This window comes from Colossoma macropomum, unplaced genomic scaffold, assembly GCF_904425465.1.
Source record: "Colossoma macropomum unplaced genomic scaffold, Colossoma_macropomum, whole genome shotgun sequence".
Taxonomy (NCBI): Eukaryota; Metazoa; Chordata; class Actinopteri; order Characiformes; family Serrasalmidae; genus Colossoma; species Colossoma macropomum.
The window spans coordinates 2,430,231-2,450,474 of NW_023495280.1; the positions used below are offsets into that span (position 1 = coordinate 2,430,231).

General features: G+C 37.3%; 1 protein-coding gene across 2 annotated transcripts; it reads left to right on the forward strand.

Moving 5' to 3' along the window:
• The first annotated feature begins 10 nt into the window (after positions 1-10).
• LOC118801547 (interferon alpha/beta receptor 1a-like) lies at positions 11-16,539 on the forward strand. 2 transcript variants are annotated; one of them, XM_036561886.1, is made up of 7 exons: positions 11-166; positions 4,593-4,719; positions 7,790-7,971; positions 13,877-14,016; positions 15,313-15,457; positions 15,640-15,767; positions 16,260-16,539. In XM_036561886.1, exons 1-7 carry the CDS (start codon positions 118-120, stop codon positions 16,464-16,466), a joined length of 978 nt encoding a protein of 325 aa, XP_036417779.1. In that variant the 5' UTR covers positions 11-117; the 3' UTR covers positions 16,467-16,539. The 2 variants fall into 2 exon arrangements, with proteins under 2 accessions (XP_036417779.1, XP_036417780.1); XM_036561887.1 differs by having other exon boundaries at positions 15,313-15,440; positions 16,260-16,529.
• Positions 16,540-20,244: the final 3,705 nt, after the last annotated feature.

The following is a 20,244-nucleotide window of genomic DNA, read 5'->3' on the forward strand; positions in this document are numbered from 1 at the left end:
ATGCGCCAGCCCGCGTTTCCTGTAGACAAGGTGGTGAATGCACTCCTGGCACTGGCTGATGCTATAGGTCATTCAGGAGGATCTGGCAAATACAGCTCTGAATAATCTGCGACAGGAATGCCTCTGTACCTCCACGTGGGACTGAATCTGCTCGTCCTTTTTTCTGGTAAGATGACGAGTGAATTTGAAAGAGAAAGTAAAGTAAGAATGTCAGCCTAGCTGCCTTTCATTTCTGTTCAGATGTTTTTTCTGTTCAGACAATATTGTTCTGTAATGAGTAGAGAAGCTGCAGTTCCCAGAGCTATTTCTACTGAAAGAGCTATATGTACTGAAACTTCTACAAGTGTGTTTAATCTCATACCCTCACTGAGTAGACTTTCTGCATAGAAGTGTTTGCTAGTACGCCTGTGACTAGAACGTGCTTGGACTTGACAGTCTGGCAGGTATTTCAAGGTGCTGTTCATTCTGTTTCCAGTGTTTATTATATTCTTTGTCACGTATCTGCATTTCTATGCATATAAGTTCACATAGTTGTAGTAGGCAGCATCATTTTTACACATTTTCTGCATAAACTATAATAGACACATTCGGTTCAATAAAAGAAAGGTTTGTGTATCAGTGCAATTAAACATCCCAGAACTATTATAAATGGTGGCAGCTCTAAGCCCAAAGCTGTGTTTAGGACCATACATAAACCTCTTCAACCCCCTATGTGATCTACTCCCTGCTCCCCTGTTCAGTGCCAGCTTTTCAGGATTTCTTTAGGGATAGAATTAACAGCATCTATCAGCAGTTCCCCACTGTAGCACAGACCTCTTTCTCCTAAATTACTCAACTTCAAAATGCTGACAGTCTGACAATCTGCTTTCCACTGGATTCCACTTTTGCGTAACATTGCATGCCTCTCCCGTCTGCTCAACAATGTTGATGTCATAATGCTGGTTAACGTCTTTATTTTGTCTCACTTTTAGTCCTCCTTTTTACCAAGTGTACTGCACACATCACTCCCATCGTCCATCAGGTTCACTGGTTACCAAAATCCTCCCGTATCAAGTATAAACTTCTCCTTCTAACCTTCAAAGCTCTTCATGGTCTCACCCCTATATACCTTCTTGCTGTTCCACGCACAAGACTCTTGACAGTGGGTGACAGGTCATTTAGTGCTATTGCTCCCAAACTTTGGAACTCTCTACCTCGATCTCTTTGTAACTGCTCTACTTTCTCTTCTTTTAAAGTTCTACTTAAAATCTTCCTCTTTACTGCTCACTACTCTCCTTCTTCAAAGTATTATGTCTTTTTTTCTCTACTCTTTGTAAAGTATCCTTGGGTTTGTAAAAGGCACTATATGAACTGAACTTTTATTGTTATTATTATTATTATTATTATTATAGGACAAATCAGCATTAGGTCACAACAACAAAGAACTTACTTCCCAGTGGATTACACTAGTAGTGCTGCACTGGTACAACTGGATTTTGTACCAAAGTTATTTTAGAGTTACTTAACGAAGGCATTAGAGAAAACAGAACTTTTTCAGTGCTTTTGTGATAAAACGTCAAATACTGAGATAGTGTGTACCTCTACATATTTGTTATTAAATGGCAAACTACATGCTCCTAATGTTATTGTTGTTGATGTTGATAAACCTGTATGTTACTAAAACTTTTTTGGGACCGTTTAATTCTATTTTAAACTGATCTTCTCACTCTGATAACTTCATGATTAATTGGACTGCATTTGGCTCACTTTCATCATTAAATCATGAGCATGCACTAGCCATTGATCTTTACTGCAGTGTTTAATAAATATTTAGCCCCAAGCATTACAATGCATTTGGTGGATCTCCAAAGCACGGCAGCATTTATTAGTGGTTCCATGCACTGAAATTAAACTTAGGGAGCCATGGGGCAGATAAAGCAGAAAGAAAAAGGTAGTTTTCCCAACAGACTCTCTCTCTCTCTATCTCTCTCTCTCTCAAACATTTGATTGTACAGCCTCAAGCACAATATTATTTTGCCTTATTGTGGTTCAATCTGTTCTATTTACCGTTACTTAAAACAAGCTGCTTCTACCGTTGACTAGATGTGTTATCCACCGGAAAGTACAGCTAACGTTCATGTTTATAAAAATTTCTGATGTGGTCTATAGGAGTTTCCAATTTTTTCCCCTCATATAATGAAATGGTCATTTAAAAACTTTTTTGTTCCCTTATGTTCTCATTGTCTTCTTCAGGGGTTGTTTAGTAAAGGCAATGGTTGTATTTAGAACCATGAGTTCTACACTCTTAAAAAGATGTTTTTCAAGGGTGCTTTAGTAAAGGCAGCTGTTTTAATTAGAACCATGAGTCCTATATTAAACCATTTCATGCTTAAATGGTTCTTTGCATGGTGGAATGGTTCTGATTGATGGAGAACATGTTGTGTATGGTTTTATATAGAACCTTTAAGAAATTGAACATGTTTTGCTATTATGATATCAAGCAACTGAAAAATCCTTTAAAGGTTTTATATAGAACTATATACAACACATTCTTCATCAATCTGAAGAACCATTTAAACATGCAAACAACCATTTCAGCATGAAATGGTTCTATATTGAACTCATGGTTCTAAATAGAACCATTGCCTTTACTAAAGAACTATCTTTTTTAAGTGTGTACCTTACATCTGTTTGAGGATCTGAAACCATTTAGTGACAGATTCACAAAAATAGAGGAAAACGGAACAGAGAAGGTTTAGAAAAAATGCACGGTTGGGATAGCTACAGAAAAATTTGTAGCTAGCTACTTTGTAGCTACTTTCCCAAAATTTGTAGCTAGCTACAATTTAGATACTTCTCCAGAAAAAGTAGTGGCTACTTGAAAAGTAGTGCACTACTTTTTAGCTACTTTCAAAGCATGATTGTCAGAATGTGCTTCCACCTGACACACCAAACAAGGCCAACTGATAGTGTGAACAAGACACTGCATTTACTCATGTACCAGAAAGAAACATACAATTGAAAAGCTGCAAATATACAAAAAGGTCACCAAAAAGTAAGTTTAAGTGTCACCAACAATCAAATGTACACAACCAACAAAAATTTAGACTAAGTAAAGGCAAAGTCAGTCATTCTGGGTTTTTCCTAACAAAAATCAACAAAAAATAACCATATACAAACCAAACAAATTCGTACAAAGCATTGTCAACTGTAGAAATAAAACTGCTCCAATTTAAACATTTCAGCAAGATATGTACAGATATGTCCAGTTAACCTTCACTTTAGCCTCAATATTCTCACCAGTGACCCTGGCTCTGCGCAGCACTATAACAGTCTATATAATATAGACTAGATTGTATATATATATATATAATAGTCTATTATGAAAATGTTTTTTTCTGCTTTAGTCTCCCCTGTTGCGGCTCCATGGGAGAATAAGATTTTTAGATAAAATAAAATAGTCCTCCTTTGCTGTAAAATAAAGCTCTGCTGATAGTTCAAACACAATTTTCACAATAATTGGTCTTAAATGCTGGAGTTAATGTGTAACTGCAAATTAACCAACATTTAATGCTGAAGATTGCAAGTATCAGACTGCTGGTCACACAGCGATGCAGACAACCTCGCCTAGCTCATAGATAACAAAATGGCAAAGAGAAAGATTTAAGATGAACATTGATAATTTAGAGACAAAAGGCATTTATAATCACTCCAGCTGGTTTCCTGATACATTTAATCTGCCACGAGAAACTGTCAAGCACTAAGTCGTGAAGTCAGTTTCTCTTTTGCCAGCTTCTCGTTCAAATTTTCCCGTTCCACCTTAAATAGTGCAGCAGTACATTCTGGTGCCTCAGGGACCATTAAAGGTGGAATGGGAAAATTAAATCAAGAATCGGGCAAATGAGAAGCTGACTTCAGCCTCATAAAAAGTCGAACGTTGAGAGACATTTTACATTTTAAAGTTTCCTGACTGATGTGCAAAAAAAGGGGCTATAGCTGACCTAAAGCTTAAATCAGAGCAAAGTAAGTCTGCATTTGCGTTTATATTATATTTCTAGTCTGTACTAGCACATCAGCACACACTGAGACATATTGGTATGACACATTGCCATGATGGTAAAACGGACATAACATAGTGGATCCCAAGCTGCTTTTATTTTTGTTGAAAGGCCAAATGGCTCTTCTTAAGCCATTTTGTCCTTTCAGCAAGTGGGGATCAGCATGTGGGGCCAGCGTGTGACCGTTTGCTGAACTGTCCATGGCACAGTCGCCAGTAGCCCAGTAACGACCGCCTTCTATGGTTCAGATTTTGTGCGGATTTCCTGTAGCCTATAGCGAAATTGTAGTGAAAATTATTGCTATAGCTACACAAAAATTTGTAGGCGCTACAGCCATTAGCTACATTTCATAAACCTAGCAGCTACAGCTATTAACTACAAAAAGTAGCATGCTTAGCTACTCCCCCATCCTTGGATAAATGTAGCATTGTGAAATTGTTTCTATAAGTGATGTCCACATTGGCACTTCAGTATAAACTTAGAGGCATAGAACATCAGTATTTTTGTTAGTATGAATGTTGCAACAAAAATACGATGTTGTATTTGTCCCCCCAGCGTCCGCATCTTTGTCCAGCCCCTATGACGTAAGAATGATTGCGGTGGACCTGAACTACACCCTGCAGTGGGCCTGGAGCGACTCACAACTCAATGACTCTGTCAACTTCACCGCTGCTTATGCCTTGTGAGTTCTTTCAGAGAAGCATCTGCTTAGAAGGCACTAAACTGTCAAGATATACACTAACAGTCTAAAGGTTGAACTCTCTGATTGAATGTATGTTTTTTTTCATAATGTTAAAGACATCTTGATGTAAGTTTGTGTATGCCTATGTTTTGGACAATGACTACTAGAGCTAGGCCTTCTGTTTGGGTCATAAATGAAAAAACCTGGTCAAATAATTAGAAAAAAAACACCTCTACAATTATGCTAATTTATGCTAGCATAATTGTAGTGGCTGAAAAGAAAGCCAATAATAGCCACTTTCAAGAATCTAAAATAGAAGATATTTTTAAAATGGAAACCTTTCGCTGTAAAGTTAGTTACTGAGGTGCATAAAACATTTGAGTTTATTGAACAACAAATAGTGAGTTAACAGACCTTAAGACACAGTTTGTTGCTTGCTATCAGAATTACTTACTATACTCACTAATTCTAATGTACTTTCTTACTATATGTGCTAATTCTAACTGACTATTAAAATTATTTACAATACTCACTAATTAGATCTCACTATTAGAATTACTTACTACAAACCCATTTCCAAAAAATCTGGGACACTGTGCAAATTGTAAACAAAAACAGAATGTAATGATGTGCAAATCATTTAAACAACATATTTAATTGAAAATAGTACAAAGCCAACTTATCAAATGCTGAAACTGAGAAATTTTATTTATTTATTTATTTATTGATTGATTGAATATATGTCCATTTTGAATTTGATGCCAGCGACACATTTCAGAAAAGTTGGGACGGGGGCAACATAAGACTGGTAACATCAAATAATGCTAAAAACTGATAGAACGTCTCATAACTAATTAGGGTAATTGGCAACAGGTCAGTAACATGATTGGGTATAAAAAGAGCATCCTAGAGAGGCTGAGTCTTTCAGAAGTAAAGATGGGGAGGGGTTCATCACTCTGTGAAAGACTGCATGGGCAAATAGAGCAACAATTCAACAATGGTGGGCTGGATAACTTATTATTAACTTATTACTGGCTTATTTATCAATGTTTCTCAAGGTAAAATAGCGAAGAATTTCATCATCTGCAGCACATATTATCATTAAAAGATTTAGAGAATCTGGAGAAATCTCTGTATGGCCGAAAACCAATATTCTATGGCTGTGATCTTCTGCCCTCAGGTGGCACTGCATTAAAAACAGACATGATTCTGTGGTGGAAATCACCGCATGGGCTCAGGAACACTTCTGAAAACCACTGTCTGTGAACACAGTTCATCGCTGCATCCACAAATGCAATTTCAAACTCTTCCATGCAAAGAAAAAAACTATATAAACAGGATCCAGAATTGCTGTCTCCTTCTCTGGTCCCTAAGCTCATTTAAGATGCACTGAGGTGAAGAGGAAAAGTGTCCTGTGGTCCGACACTGTGTCCTCCAGGTTAAAAAGGAAAGGGACCATCTGGCTTGATATCAGTGCGCAGTTCAAAAGCCAGCATCCGTGATGGTATGGGCATGGCATGGGTGACTTGCACGTCTGTGAAGGCACCTTTAACGCTGAACAATATATGCGGGTTTTGGAGCAACATATGCTGCCCTCCAGACAACGTCTTTTTCAGGGAAGACCTTGCATATTTCAGCAAAACAATGTCAAACCACATTCTGCACGCATTACAACAGCATGGCTCTGTAGTAAAAGAGTCCAGGTGCTAAACTAGCCTGCCTGCAGTCCAGACCTGTCACCCACTAAAAACATCTGATGCATTATGAAATTAAAAATACAGCAAAGGAGACCCTAAACTGTCGAGCAGCTGAAATCCTATATGAAGCAGGACGGGAAAAACATTACACTTTTGAAACTACAGCAAGTGGCCAAATCAGTTCCCAAACACTTACAGAGTGTTGTTGAAAGAATAGGTGATGCAACACAGTGGTAAACATGCCCCGTCCCAACTTTTTTTAAATGAGTTGGTGGTATCGAATTTAAAATGGGCACATATTTTTCAAAAATAATCACAATTTTTAGTTTCAACATATGTGGTCTTTGTACTATTTTCAATTAAATATAGGGTTTAAATGATTTGCACATCATTGCATTTCTGTTTTTATTTGTACAGTGTCCTGACTTCTTTTGGAAACAGGATTATATAAAATACACAAATTCTAACTTACTATTTGAATTACTTACTCTACTCACTAAATCTATTTTCCATGAGAATTACTTAATTAGTTCTTACCATATGCACTAATTTTAACGTATTATTAGTATTACTTTCTTACTATATTTATTAACTTTAACTTCTTATTAGAATTACTTGCTATACTCAATAAATCTAACTATTAGAATTAGTTGATTAGTTCTTACAGAATTCACTAATTCTGACATACTATTAGAATTACACACTATATCCACTAATTTTAACTTACTATTAGACTTGCTTGCTATACTCAGTAAGTCTAACTTACTATAAGAATTAATTAATTACTTCTTTCTATGTTTGCTAATTCTTACTATTAGAATTCCTTTCTTAGGATATTCACTAATTGTAATGTACTATTAGAAATATTTACTATACTTTTAGTCTGGTAACTAATGTTTAATTTAAAATCGTTTTTAACAGTGTATGAGTAGATGTGACCAAACTTCTTTCTGCTGCCTTGTATTGCCTGTGTGTCTGTACGAGTGAGTAGCATTGTAGCATACAAAAAACATTCAGAATTCATCTTTACATGACTTCTCTTTATCCCTTAGAATTCAATAAGCAATTGATGTTACCATGCTTTTAAGATTGATATATGTAAATGATGTGTTCTGATTAACTGTGCTTATGGGAACACTCCTTAAAACTGTGTAGTTTTTGAGACATCACAAAAACAGTGAATTCTGAAACCAGCTGCTTTTGCAGTTTAGTTTCCATATTCGGACTGTGTGGAACAGTAAGTTTTGAAACTTTAACAGCGTTAACATACTACATTTAAAAAGTGAGAAATATTTGGTTTTCCGTGAAATGGGCCCTTTAATGTCCACATCATGATCAGTTCAATCACAGTTTCTGTGTTTTGTCTTTCTCAGCTGGAACATTAAAGACGACGAGGGATCGTATAAGCAGGCGTGTGCTGGTTCTGGAGAACACTGGTGTGATTTCACCCACTGCAAGCTACACTTCAAGGGAAGCTTCCAGACAAGGGTGAGGGCCGAAGCTGCAGGCAGGCATTCAAATTGGACTCACCTGAGATTCACGCCGGACGAGCATGGTGAGTGAATGCCAATAGTTCTCTCTTCCCAATTAAGGTCTGCTTCTTAACATTTTGTTACCTGTTGGCAAGCATTTAATAATGCCCAAAGAAATAGATGGGGAACATCTGTAAGCATGTTTAGAAATTAGTTATAAATCTATTTATATGATATTTAAAAAAGATCTTCTGTAAATTATTTAACTCTTTGTTGAGTGATGAATTAAATGTTAATTAATTCATTAAAAGCATACTTAAAATGTCTTTAAAGACGTATTAATCAAACAATATGAACAGATAATAATTATCTGTATTAACAATGACCAGACAGGTCATGTTTCATAAACACACTGATTTTGACACTGTGATTTTACAGTAACTTAAAATACAATTCACAGGAACAATGTTTAGTTAAATTACAGTATTTCATTGTGTTTTGCTGAAGAAAGTCTGGGAGATAATGTCCATCCTTAACAGTTTATGACCTGGTAATATTATTATAAGCTTTTAATTATTTGACCACTGTTTTTAAGTAATACGTAAACATTTTTTGTAAGCTCCTCCTTTAATAATCTCACTAGGTCAGAACCAAGATAAGCCAAATACAACAATAGACAAACATAACAAGACAAATCCAGGCAAACACAGTCCATAGAGAGAAGGCAAAAGGCAAAGTCAAAAAATACAAGGGGTCAATAAACAGGTAATCTAATAAAGAAATAACTTTTGGAATAGAAGCAATACCTCGCAAAGAAACTCTGGAACACCTTATATAATAAACAGGTGCAAAACATCAGTACTCAAGTGAAGCAGATCTGTGGTAGGCTAATGACTGTGTGGTAAGAGCCACATGATCACCAAGGGAGTTCTGGGAAATTGAGTCCATGAAAGAAGCAGGCCTGGAGGGATGGGTGACATCTGTATGCATTACAGGCCTCAGCAATTTATTATTACATGTTCAACCACAGTGCTTTAATAATCGTTGTATGATTAGTTGTCAGTTGTTTATATACAGGATGTGCAAATGTATTTAGAACATGTGAATATGATGTATGTTTGCAACTGAACACAAATATAGCCATAGGTTCACGTCTCGTCCCTCTCACATCACTGTAAACAATTCTGACTCAGTAAATTTCTCTAGAATGGAGCATTTCACACCAAACCACTCTGAATGACTTCTCAACCAAGTAATTATGCAGAATTTTTGAAAAACTAGAGGAATTCCCCTAGTACAGTAAAGTGTTACCACTACACCTAAAAGTGTTTTCTACACCTAATTTGTTCTAAATCTTTCTCCTCTGTGTGAAAATAATTTCCTTAACAGTGAATCTTGTGATTGCATTCTTTCATTCTTTCTGTCAGGTTGATTAGGAGACAGATCACCATCTCATTGCAAAAATAATATTGCTGGTCAGGACTATTGATTTTGTAACAATATTATTGAAATATGGAACCTTCCCCAGCTCTGTCAAGCCTTTTGTCAGACCTGAATTCAGGTGTGTTAGAGCAGCAAAAACACAAAAAAACAGCAGACAAAAAGAAGCAAATAGTGCTGTGGAAAATTATTTGTTCTCTCCTGATTTCCTCTATTTTTTAACCAGAGATCAGTGTTTCAATCACCCTGGTGGAGTTTTAGCCCAGAAAAGCTTTAATTCAGCCACTTTGGAGGGCTTTAAATTGCCCATTTGAGGTCTTGCCACAGCATCTGAATTGGGTTAGAGTCAGGACTTTGACTCGCTCACTCCATAGCCTTCATTTTGTTTCTTCCAAGTCTTTCAAAGGTAGAGATGCTCTTGTGCTTTGGATCACAGGCTGTTTCCTGGATGTTCTCCTGCAGGTTCTTCTAATAGAGAGCAAAATTCAAGTTTCTGTTAATTATGTCAAGTTGCCCTGAAGCAACGGAGCATCCCCTCACCATCACACTACCACCATGTTTCACTGTTTGTATGATGTTCGTATTGTGGAATGCTGCGTTAGCTTTATGCTATATGTGATCAGTCGCTCAATCAACCTTTATTTCGACTTGAAGGTACATTGAGGTTGACCCTGATCAAAGTAGCCAGGGATTGAAAAATGTTAAAATAACTTTTATCAATTAAAACAATCAAAATCAGCAAGTCATGAATATTTATAAAGAAATAAAAGTAACACTATAAATAGGAAATAGCAATTGAAAATATTAAAAAAACAATGAATAAAAATTAAAATAAAATAAAAAAGAACCAAATAATATAATAAGCAATAAGAAAACTTAAAGTCTTAGAAATAAAGTTATTTAATAAAAAAAAGTAAAATAAAATTGAACTACAAAGGAATTAATATCAAATAAAACAGCTGCAGGCTGAGTGCAGGTGGTTAGAGATTAAAAGTTTAAAATGGTCCAGTGACATCAGCAAGCGAAGCTTTTGAGTTTCCTTTAATGCATTCCAGTTTGCTGGTGCTCTACAGCTAAAAGCGAAAGTAATGGGTTAGTAAGGGGCTTCCATCTTCCAAAAAATTGTACTTTCGACCCACTGAACATTATTCCAACAGGCTTGGGGTGTTTCTTTTTTTTTTTTGCTGAACTTATCTGAGGAGAGTGAGGCCTGCAGTTCCTTAGATATTGGCCCTGGTTCTTTCATCCTTCCTTCCTAGATGAATCGTTGCTGCGCTCCTATTGTTAGGCTGGCTTCTTCTGGGAATATTCACTACTGTTTCAAGAATTTGAAATGATTATTCCTTCTTTTTTGCTTGTGGTAAATGGTAGAGCAGTGCACCCAGTGCCCTTAGTGATTGAAATTTCTCTGGATGTACAGTCTATGACTGTAAGTATAGAGAGATCTCTGAGAACTTGGGCTTGAATTGGAGTTTATTCTGGAAGGCAGGACTCCCCCATGATGGACAAAGACATGGTAGTGGCAGTGTTGCTGGTATTTCCACACAGTGTCACTGCTAGGTTGAAAGCTGTCCACCACACAAAAATATCCCATGATGCTCTCTTTTACATTCCCTTAAGTTCTTGGTATCAACCAGGTAAGTGAGAGGTTCAAACTACAAAGCACTAGGTAATTATTTTGGGTAACATGATGGTAAGCTCCAAGGCAGTCTAACTAAAAGAAAGTAAACTCTACAGTGTTGTGCAATTATTGTGGCTAAAAAGTACCGGGTAGTAATGTGATGTAGAAAAATTGTGCATGAACAAATTAGCAAGAGCCTAACTTATTATGTACTGAATTCAGATTTTTAAAAGTCGACAGTTATAAGTCAATCGACGCAACTAATCACTGACAACGTCATAAATAAAATCACAAAAAAGTTTCATGCTGGCGACTTTTGGCTGCCTTTGGAAAAGCTCAGCACTGGTTTCATCTGAAACATGATTACAATGTCCCTCTTTACAAGTGATTACAGTTTTTTCTGGGGTGTTTCTAATTTATTTTCCTTCTTAAACCTGTGACAGTACAGTGAAATTTAGTATATGTTTGTACTTACCATCTTGTTACTCCAAAAAATTAGGTAATTTACTTTGTCTTTTTTCAGCTATAGTAGCTAGAACCTGTTATGCATTTTTTCTTTCCATCATGCTACCCAAAATAGTTATGTAGTATTTCGGGGTCTGTATCTCATAGTTTCCTGGTTAATGCCTAGATCTTAGGGGACTGTAAAAGAAAACATAATTTAATATCCAGCCAAAAGTAGCTCTGTGATCAGAAACTGGCCTATGATTGAGAACGGCTCACGTCTCAAATCATAGGGGTCCAAGCACTATCAGTCTTCATTAAGGTTGTTTTTCATAACTGATTTATTTGACCTTCAGTGTCATACAAAGCTCTGAGGATACAAACTTCATAGTGCTTCAAGTTGTCTTTTGTTTTGGTAAGGACAGCTCAGGCAGGATTTGAACCGAGCACCTTCTTATTGGAAGGGAGATGTTTTTATGGTGAGCCACAGAAGCACTGCACTTCTTGAGACAAAGTTTTTGTAGGGAGCAAGAGGAAAACAAGCACCATTCTGGGAACTAGTTCCCAACTTTCAATTATTGTGATGAATATAATCATAAAATAATTGAAAATAATTCACAATAAACCCTCATTTTGTCATAAATATATAAAACATTTCAAATCTGGTCATACTCAGACAATTACTGATGTATTTCATCATGTTTGTAGCCCGTTAAGTCAGAATAAGCCAGGTCACACTCATTTGTACCTGCAATTCTTGCAACCAAACTATGCAAGAGTAACAGTCATGATGTTTTTGATAATTATTTATTTTCAGACTCCACGGATTGTTTTAAGACTAATTTTGCGGTAATTTGATAAAAATGCTAGGAGTAGTAAGAAAACATCCATTTTACAATTTTATCAATTGTGGAACAACTGCAACTTTTTCTAAAGGATTTGCACAATTGTCAGACTCAGTGGAACGCATGACTTGGACCAATTTGTTTTTCCACAAGATAAATATATTAAGGGGTATGACTGCTTCTGTGTTTTGAAGTACAGTATTTTACAATTACTGTTGAAGTGACTGAATAAGATACTGCAATATTGTGTAATTTAGTGGTCATGGATTAAATCAATTTGCCTGACTTGCTATGACATTTAGAAACATACATACATTTGCAAAGTTTTAAGTCTTCATTAGGTGTGTTGTGTGTTATACATTATTGTTTTTCTTACTTTAATCTTAGAGAGATATAATGATATTTTAGTTTATTGGCACTAGATTGAGGTGGCATGGTGGCGCAGTGGGTAGCGCTGTCGCCTCATAGCAAGAATGGCCTGGGTTCGATACCCGGCTGGGCGACCAGGGTCATTTCTGTGTGGAGTTTGCATGTTCTCCCCGTGTCTGCGTGGGTTTCCTCCCGGTACTCCAGTTTCCTCCCACAGTCCAAAAGACATGCGGTCAGGCCAATTAGACATGCTAAATTGCCCCTAGGTGTGTGTGTGAATGTGTATGTCTGTCTGTCTGCCCTGTGATGGACTGGCAACCTGTCCAGGGTGTATCCTGCCTTCCGCCCAGTGACAGCTGGGATAGGCTCCAGCACCCCACCGTGACCCAGAAGGATAAGCGGTTTAGATGATGGATGGATGGCACTAGATTGAGCATTGCAGGGGCAAGCTAAGGCTTATTCAGGTCAAATTACAAATGCTTCCTCAGATGATTATTATGCACATGATTTATTTCTTCGGGTATTAAGATGCTTAAAAGGCAAGATTTTTAAAAATAGTTATTGACCTTGAGACCAGTAGTTTTAAGACCAAGTTTGAAAGGATGCAATTGAGTTTTTAAAAAGACTTGTATTTGCAAAATGGTCAGGCTCAGTGTAATACAAAACATTCAGAAACTTTCTATGCCACAAGATAAATATAGTAAAGCTTAAAACTGTTTGTATGTTTGATGTTTGCAATTAGCTGAAGCTCCCTCTGGTGGCTGGAAAAAATATAACCATGTCTGGTTCTGTAACCAAGATGGGTTTAAGTCAAACTGCAATCTTTCCTTTGCAATTTTGGAACATACATATATCTGCAAAATTTCAGGACTTAATGAGATGTCACCTTTGAACACATTAGTGTTTCTTTATTTCAATTATAGAAAGAAATATTGACCTTTAATAGGCCAAAATGTAAGATGTTGCTCCATAGCGCCACCATTAGGCCAATATGAATCTATTCACTTGCCTAAATAGTAGGGGGAGGGCAGGCATTGCTACTACACCTACTCTCCAATTTTGGTATTTTGATGACTTATGGGGTCTGTTTCCCAATCAGTTTTAGGAAAGAAAAGGAATAATAAGAAACTTTTCAGCAAAAGCAATAAGGTTTCATGCACCTATGGTGCTTGGACCCCTAATAACAGTTGGGCCACAGTCTGTAATTGTTTATAGTGGATCGATAAGGGAGGTGGTTGGTGACTGTCCTGTTATGTGTGAACTTTTCAGTGCTGCTAGGGCCACCCAGTGAAGTGAACATGCAGGGAGATGTAGAAATGGTAATCCTAAATATCTCCAAGTCGGTCATGAACTCCTTGATGAAGGTGCAATATGAAGTGCAGTACTGGGAACAACAGCAACCTGACCAGGTAACGTGAACTTTCCAATGCACAAATCTGCAAAATGACACCACACACATTGCAAACCTACCTCCATTCTTTTTTAGTTTTTGTTAAGACAAAAATGTGAAAAATGTGATACAGATGCATGTGGGTTATTCCACGCAAACTCACCTATGGCCTGGAAGGTCACGCCATGGATTTCCATGGAAAAATGTCTAAATAAGTCAATCAGCAATTAGAAAGTAGGTTTTTAGTTACACATTTCTAAACTTCACCTCAACCACATCTTAAACATTGAGTTTAATGATGGAAATTAGTTATAATGAACAAAAGTTTTTTACTGGTTGTAAACCAGTGGGCCAGGGGCCGTACAACTAGGCCTATGCACCATACATAAACCAGACAAATTCTTCAAAACCTTTATGAATTCTTCAGTCTGACTTCTCAAATAATGGTGAGAATTACAAAGTTTGCTTAGCAACCTAATTAGCTTACTGAGACTAGCTTTACTGAGGCGAAGTGCATTTCTATTAAACAATCAGCTCCTCATCGATTTGTGTAAACTAGAAAGGTATGTTGATGCATCAATTGATATTTTCAGAATCATTACTTTATAAAGACTTCACTAAGGTTATATAATCTAATTAATTAATGTATTAGTACATAGTACATTAGTACATTAGTAATGTTAATAGTATCATTAGCATTCATGCTAGCCTTCACAGAACAAGTGTTTTTGCTAATATTTTCTTAATTTTTTCATCTACTATGATGGTTCCAGCTGTCTTTCAAGCAGGTGGAAAATGAATGAGGACTAGGAATGTGAGTGCTGTGGTTCCCATTCTCATGCTCACTGAATAAGTAGCCGTGTCACATGGTGACTTTGGATATAAATTATAACTGTAGTAAAACAGATAAGAGGGAAACCCCTAAAGTTAGATAACTGCTGCAAAAAAACAAGGCTGTTATATACCCATGACACATAAGGCTATGAGTTTCCATCTTTGTGTTGTGCCACAACTGCACAACAGTTTTGTGTGACTGCAGAGTACATAGAAGCTGCAGGCTTAACTTTATGAAATTGACCTTTAGATAAGAAAATGACATAAAATTGTGGTTTGTGTATTGAATAGTCCTTTAAAGCTATGCCTATCCCTAGTGTTCAGTTTTTTGACACTCAGCTACATTATTTAAATGTAGCAAATGTTTTTTGTTCAAGAAAACTCAGAAGATCAGAAAATAGCAGTTTTGCTTGAGTGCATGTCACTCGTTGATTTCATTATTGATCTCTTATTTTATCTTTACTTTAACTTTCATCTACAGAAACATCTGAAGATCTACAATGACCCATATGCTCCACTGACCTCACTGAAACCTTGGACAGAGTACTGTCTACAAGTCCGTGTTTTTAACAAGGACTACAGCAAAAATAGCAGTTTCACATCTCCACGGTGTGTTTCTACAACAGGTGGGAGCCTTCTGGCTTTGTTCTGGCTTTATTATTTAAATGTTTACACTGCTTTCTTACTGCCTTTCATCTGTTATCTGATTTTCATTCAGACTGTTAATGTTCACCTCGTTCTGCTAGCGTTTATTTCTCCAAAGAAAGGTTTGATGAAGTTAAAAATGCTGTTTTTTTGTCACTTTTAGGTCGACGTTTAGTCTGGCTGAAAGTGCTCACTGCGCTGTGCTGTATCTTACTGTTAGGAGCTGTAGTATACATGTGCTGCAGACTCAGAAGAAAGATCTCAGTATACCAAACCCCCAACAGCATTCTAGTAAGAATTTGTTGTGTGTGAATGTGTATGCATTGGTATGCAAAGGTTTGGGCACCCCTGGCCAAAGTACATATTTTGTCTTTTTTTGAAGTAAAAAAAAAAGTAAACAAAACCTCATCAGCAAACTGTTTTAAAAAATAAAATTTGCACAGTTGCTTTATATTTTATTAAATTAAAAAATATAAATTGTGGCATATACAAAAGCTTGTAAAGCTAGGAGACTTTCTGTTCTTGTTTCAGGAATTTTCACCCACTCTTCCTTACATAATGCTTCTAGTTCTGTGATATTCGTGGGCCGTCCTGTTTAAGATCACAGATTTTTAGTTTTCTTCGGGTACTTTTTTGCCTCACAAAGTCTTGCATGTATCCCCCATCATGAATGGTTTTTAAGGCAAAAACCTGAATTATGCATACAATTTTTAAAAATCTGTGGAATTACTTTTAAGATGTCACAGCAGAAAATATCATATATCTGTCCTTTGTTATCCTCAGTGTCTTCCATTAGACCACCCACCTCTCCTAGAAGCTCAGGAACTAAGATGTTCCATAGTATTTGTGTCCGCACCCACCCCACGGCTAGAGTCTCCACAGCTCCTCCTGCAGGAGCAGGATGGCACAGGCGAGTTCCAGGCAGTGTCCTGCCAGGGGAGCAATGGTTCTGAGCAGGACTCTGGCATTGGCTCTGGAGAGGAAAGCTGAAGAAGAACTACTGGCCTTCATATGATCTTCTGAAAGGTTGAAACAGGGAAACTTAACATACATTTATATCAAGTAAGGCCAACCTTAACCTTCAGGACAGGTTTAGTCTCTCTGGGATCCTAACATCCAGAACCCCATCTGTGTGTAGTTTTGAGTAGTTTTTGGCAATTCATCAAGAAAGAAAGAGGTGGAAATCTGCTTCTCACTCAGGAACTTAAAAATTCAGTGATGTTTAGATTTTGAATGCAATTGTTTGGAACTACAATGAATTTTGCACTTTCCTTGATTTTATTTGTTATTTAATTGTCTCAAATTGTTTCAAAACCAGCATTAAAAACAGTTACAGTCAGTTCTCTTTTTTTGGTTCTGTTAGTGGAAAAATCAAGAAATAGCTTGTTTCACAGTTTCACAAATTTATCATAAAATCAAATAACAAACAAACAACAATGGAATAAAGGGTCTTTTTTTATTTATTTAAATAAAACAATCTATCGCCTTAACCGGAAAAAGACGTGCAGAGTGCAAGCTCTCAGAAGTCTCGTGGGCATATGGACACAACAGGTTACAACAGAGGCTACAGAATAACACAAATAACACAAATAACACATAAATACATTTTAGACTAACAGAACAACAACATGACACGGGCATGAATGTTGACAAGATAGGCCCAGTCCCGGCAGTTTTGGAGATTACGTTTTTATAGGTGTTTGTACGTCTGATCTAGCTATCGTATCTGCAAAAACTGATGCAATATGGGGAAAAGACTTTACAGGACTCCCGCCGCCATTTAACAGCGAAATCAAAGAGAAACGAAAGTTATCCTGCCCAATAAAGATGAGAAAAATTAATATTGTAATGTTACGTCGTCAGATGTAAACTTACAGCAGCTGTGTTACAGCTCCAGACTTAAGAATTAAAGCTGTGAGCTGTGCTCTGTCCTGTGTTCATATTGTTCTTATAATACTGTGGCAGCTGCCTCTGCCACTTCGAACACGTTGCGGTTTGTTAAGCCTCTTCTAATTTTTTGGTACAGAACATCAGTCTAAATGTTTATGAATCTCAGCAGCGCAAAAGCTACGTTTACACAGCAAGTAAAAGTGGCCCAAATCTGATTTTCTCACCAAATCCGATCTTTTTTTGGATGTTGGCATTATCTTTTAAATGTATGCGACATTAGTCTGAACAGATCAGCTCCTAAACCGACCCGCATGCGCAAAAGAACAGTGCTTCACGTGGCGGCTCGTCCAGAGGTAAACAGTCATGACAACAACGAACGCCAGTCGCTCCCGCAGCTTTCAGTTTCTTCTTCACCAGCATCACATGAGCGAATATAAAGTTCCAGTGGTTGACAGCTGGACACATCACCCAGAATGTATTCGAGTTCGCCGTAAAAAGGGCACGTTATTCGGCTACGGCCACTTCTTTGGTTCGTGTCCTCGGATTCTTTAAACTGTTCTCTCACGCTGCAGCCTCGGTCTCCTCCGATGTTTCATTTGAACACGGAGCGGTTGCGTTAAGTCTCTTCTAATTTTTTCGCGCCGAAACATCAGCCTACATGTTTGAGTCTCAGCAGCGCGAAATTATGACGAATGTCCAGTTGGAATTAAAGTCGCATGAACTGAAATAAAAGTCGCATGAATTCTGATCTGGCTGTTCAGACTGAGTCGCACTGCCGCAGATCGGATACGTACCGGATTTCAGTACCACATATGAAAGCGTCTCAAATCGGTATTGAAAATGTCAGATTGAATGCGTTTTTTGCTGTTCACACTGGCACACATATGACACGTCTGTGTCACATACGGAGAAAAATATCGGATTTGGGCCACTTTTACCTAAACGTAGCCTGCGGTACTGAAATCCGATACGTATTCCAACTGCGGCAATGCCACTCAGTCTGAACAGCCAGATCGGAATTCAAGCGACTTTTACGTCAATCTAACTCGATATTCGTCATCATTTTGCGCTGCTAAAAACTCATAAACATTTAGACTGATGTTTCTGTACTACAAATTAGAAGAGACTTATTGCAACCGCTCCGTGTTCGAAGAAATACTGAACGCGACCGGAGAAGGCTGCAGCGTCAAAGAACAGTTAAAAGTCTGAAAGCAAACTTTAAAGAATCCAAGGACATGAACCAAAGACAGTGGCCGAATAACGTGCCTTTTTACGGCGAGCTCGAACACATTCTGGGTGATGAGCTCAGCTGTCAGCCATTGGAACTTAACGATCGCTCCTGTGATCCTGGCGAAGATGAAACCCAAAGCTCCTGGAGCGACTGACATTCGTTCGTAGTCATGATTGTTTACATCTGGATGAGCGCGCCACATGAAGCAACGCGAAGCATTGTTCGTTTGCGCAAGCGGGTCAGTTTGGGAGCGTGATCTGTTCAGACTTATGTCAAATATAGATCACATTTAAAAGATAACGTGAACAGCCAAACAAAAAATTTCGGATTTGGTGAGAAAATCAGATTTGGGCCACTTTTACCTGCTGTGTGAACGTAGCCTTAGAGACGCGTTATGCAGAGCTGCACTTGGGCTCCGCCCCGTAAAAAGGGACGTTGTTGTGGTTTAATGTAATTAATGTTGTTGTTCTGTTCGTTTAAATGTATGTGTGGGTTATTTGTGTTATTCTGTATCCTCTCCTGTGTCTCCTTCTTCACCGAGACACTCATCATTACGACTTAAAGCCATTCAGTCTTCCGAGCGCTGCACAGGGGGAACATCTTTAACCAGAGCACTAAGAAAATTGGTTTCCCCTTGGAGAGATACAGCTGGAGTATATTTAAAGTACAGCAATGATGCTGATAATCTATATCTGTGCATGATCAATTAACTCGATAACTTTGTCACATTATACCACATTTACACAATAACAGGATTATTATAGTACTTGTATACCCTGTTTTAGTATAAGGAAAGGAAAATAATTATTATAGTACTTTTATAGCCTGTTTTAGTGTAGGGAAAGGAAACCATTTACCAGGAACACTGAGCAAATTCATTCCCACTTGGTTACTTACATTAAACATGGTAACAGATAACATAGTAGAAATTAAGCAACAAGAAACATTACAGTGTAGTACACCTGCATGTAGCAATCATTCAATTTGAGAAAAATGGTAAAACAGATAATCTCAGTTTTTTTCATTTAATCCGCCACGGTTTAAAATCTTGGACACACTACAGTTACTGTGTAAACTAAAAAAAAGCAAAAAAAAAAGGTTTTGAAATTATTATAGTATGTTAAACTGATCCTAATTTTCAGTTTTCACTGGAAATTACTTTATTTAGGGGAACCGGGTAAATCTGTTCTACCATTTACTCTCTGTATATAAAATTTAAAAACAGAGAAATATGATAATAGTGCATTAAATCTATAACAGCTGTAATCGACTAGTACACAGAGAATACCTTTCTCTCTGTATTCTCAGTATGAAAGTGATATAGGTTAACTGTTACAACCCGTTCTAAGTGCCAGACCAGAAACCAGACAACATGGAAGTCAGAAAATGGCTGGTTTATTTACTTTAATTTATCAAACATAAGTCGGGTTGGTGGCTTCAGGGACAAGCTTATACAAAACAAACAAAACTACTAATGATTACAAATCTAAACCTGAAAAAACTAAACCTGAAAAACGAAAGAAACAAAGGTATGTATGGCTACTCTAACTCCCTACCTTAAACAGGAGAAAAAATAACCAAAACAAAGTGGCACCCATCCCCTACTTTTCCAATGTTCACAGAAAGTTTCATAGAGTCTAAAAAACT

Coding starts and splice junctions, on each gene's coding strand:
- LOC118801547 (XM_036561886.1), top strand. CDS start 118: ATGCCTCTGTACCTCCACGTGGGACTGAATCTGCTCGTCCTTTTTTCT. Junction 4,720..7,789: donor TTCACCGCTGCTTATGCCTT/GTGAGTTCTTTC, acceptor TGTCTTTCTCAG/CTGGAACATTAAAGACGACG. Junction 14,017..15,312: donor AACAACAGCAACCTGACCAG/GTAACGTGAACT, acceptor TTTCATCTACAG/AAACATCTGAAGATCTACAA.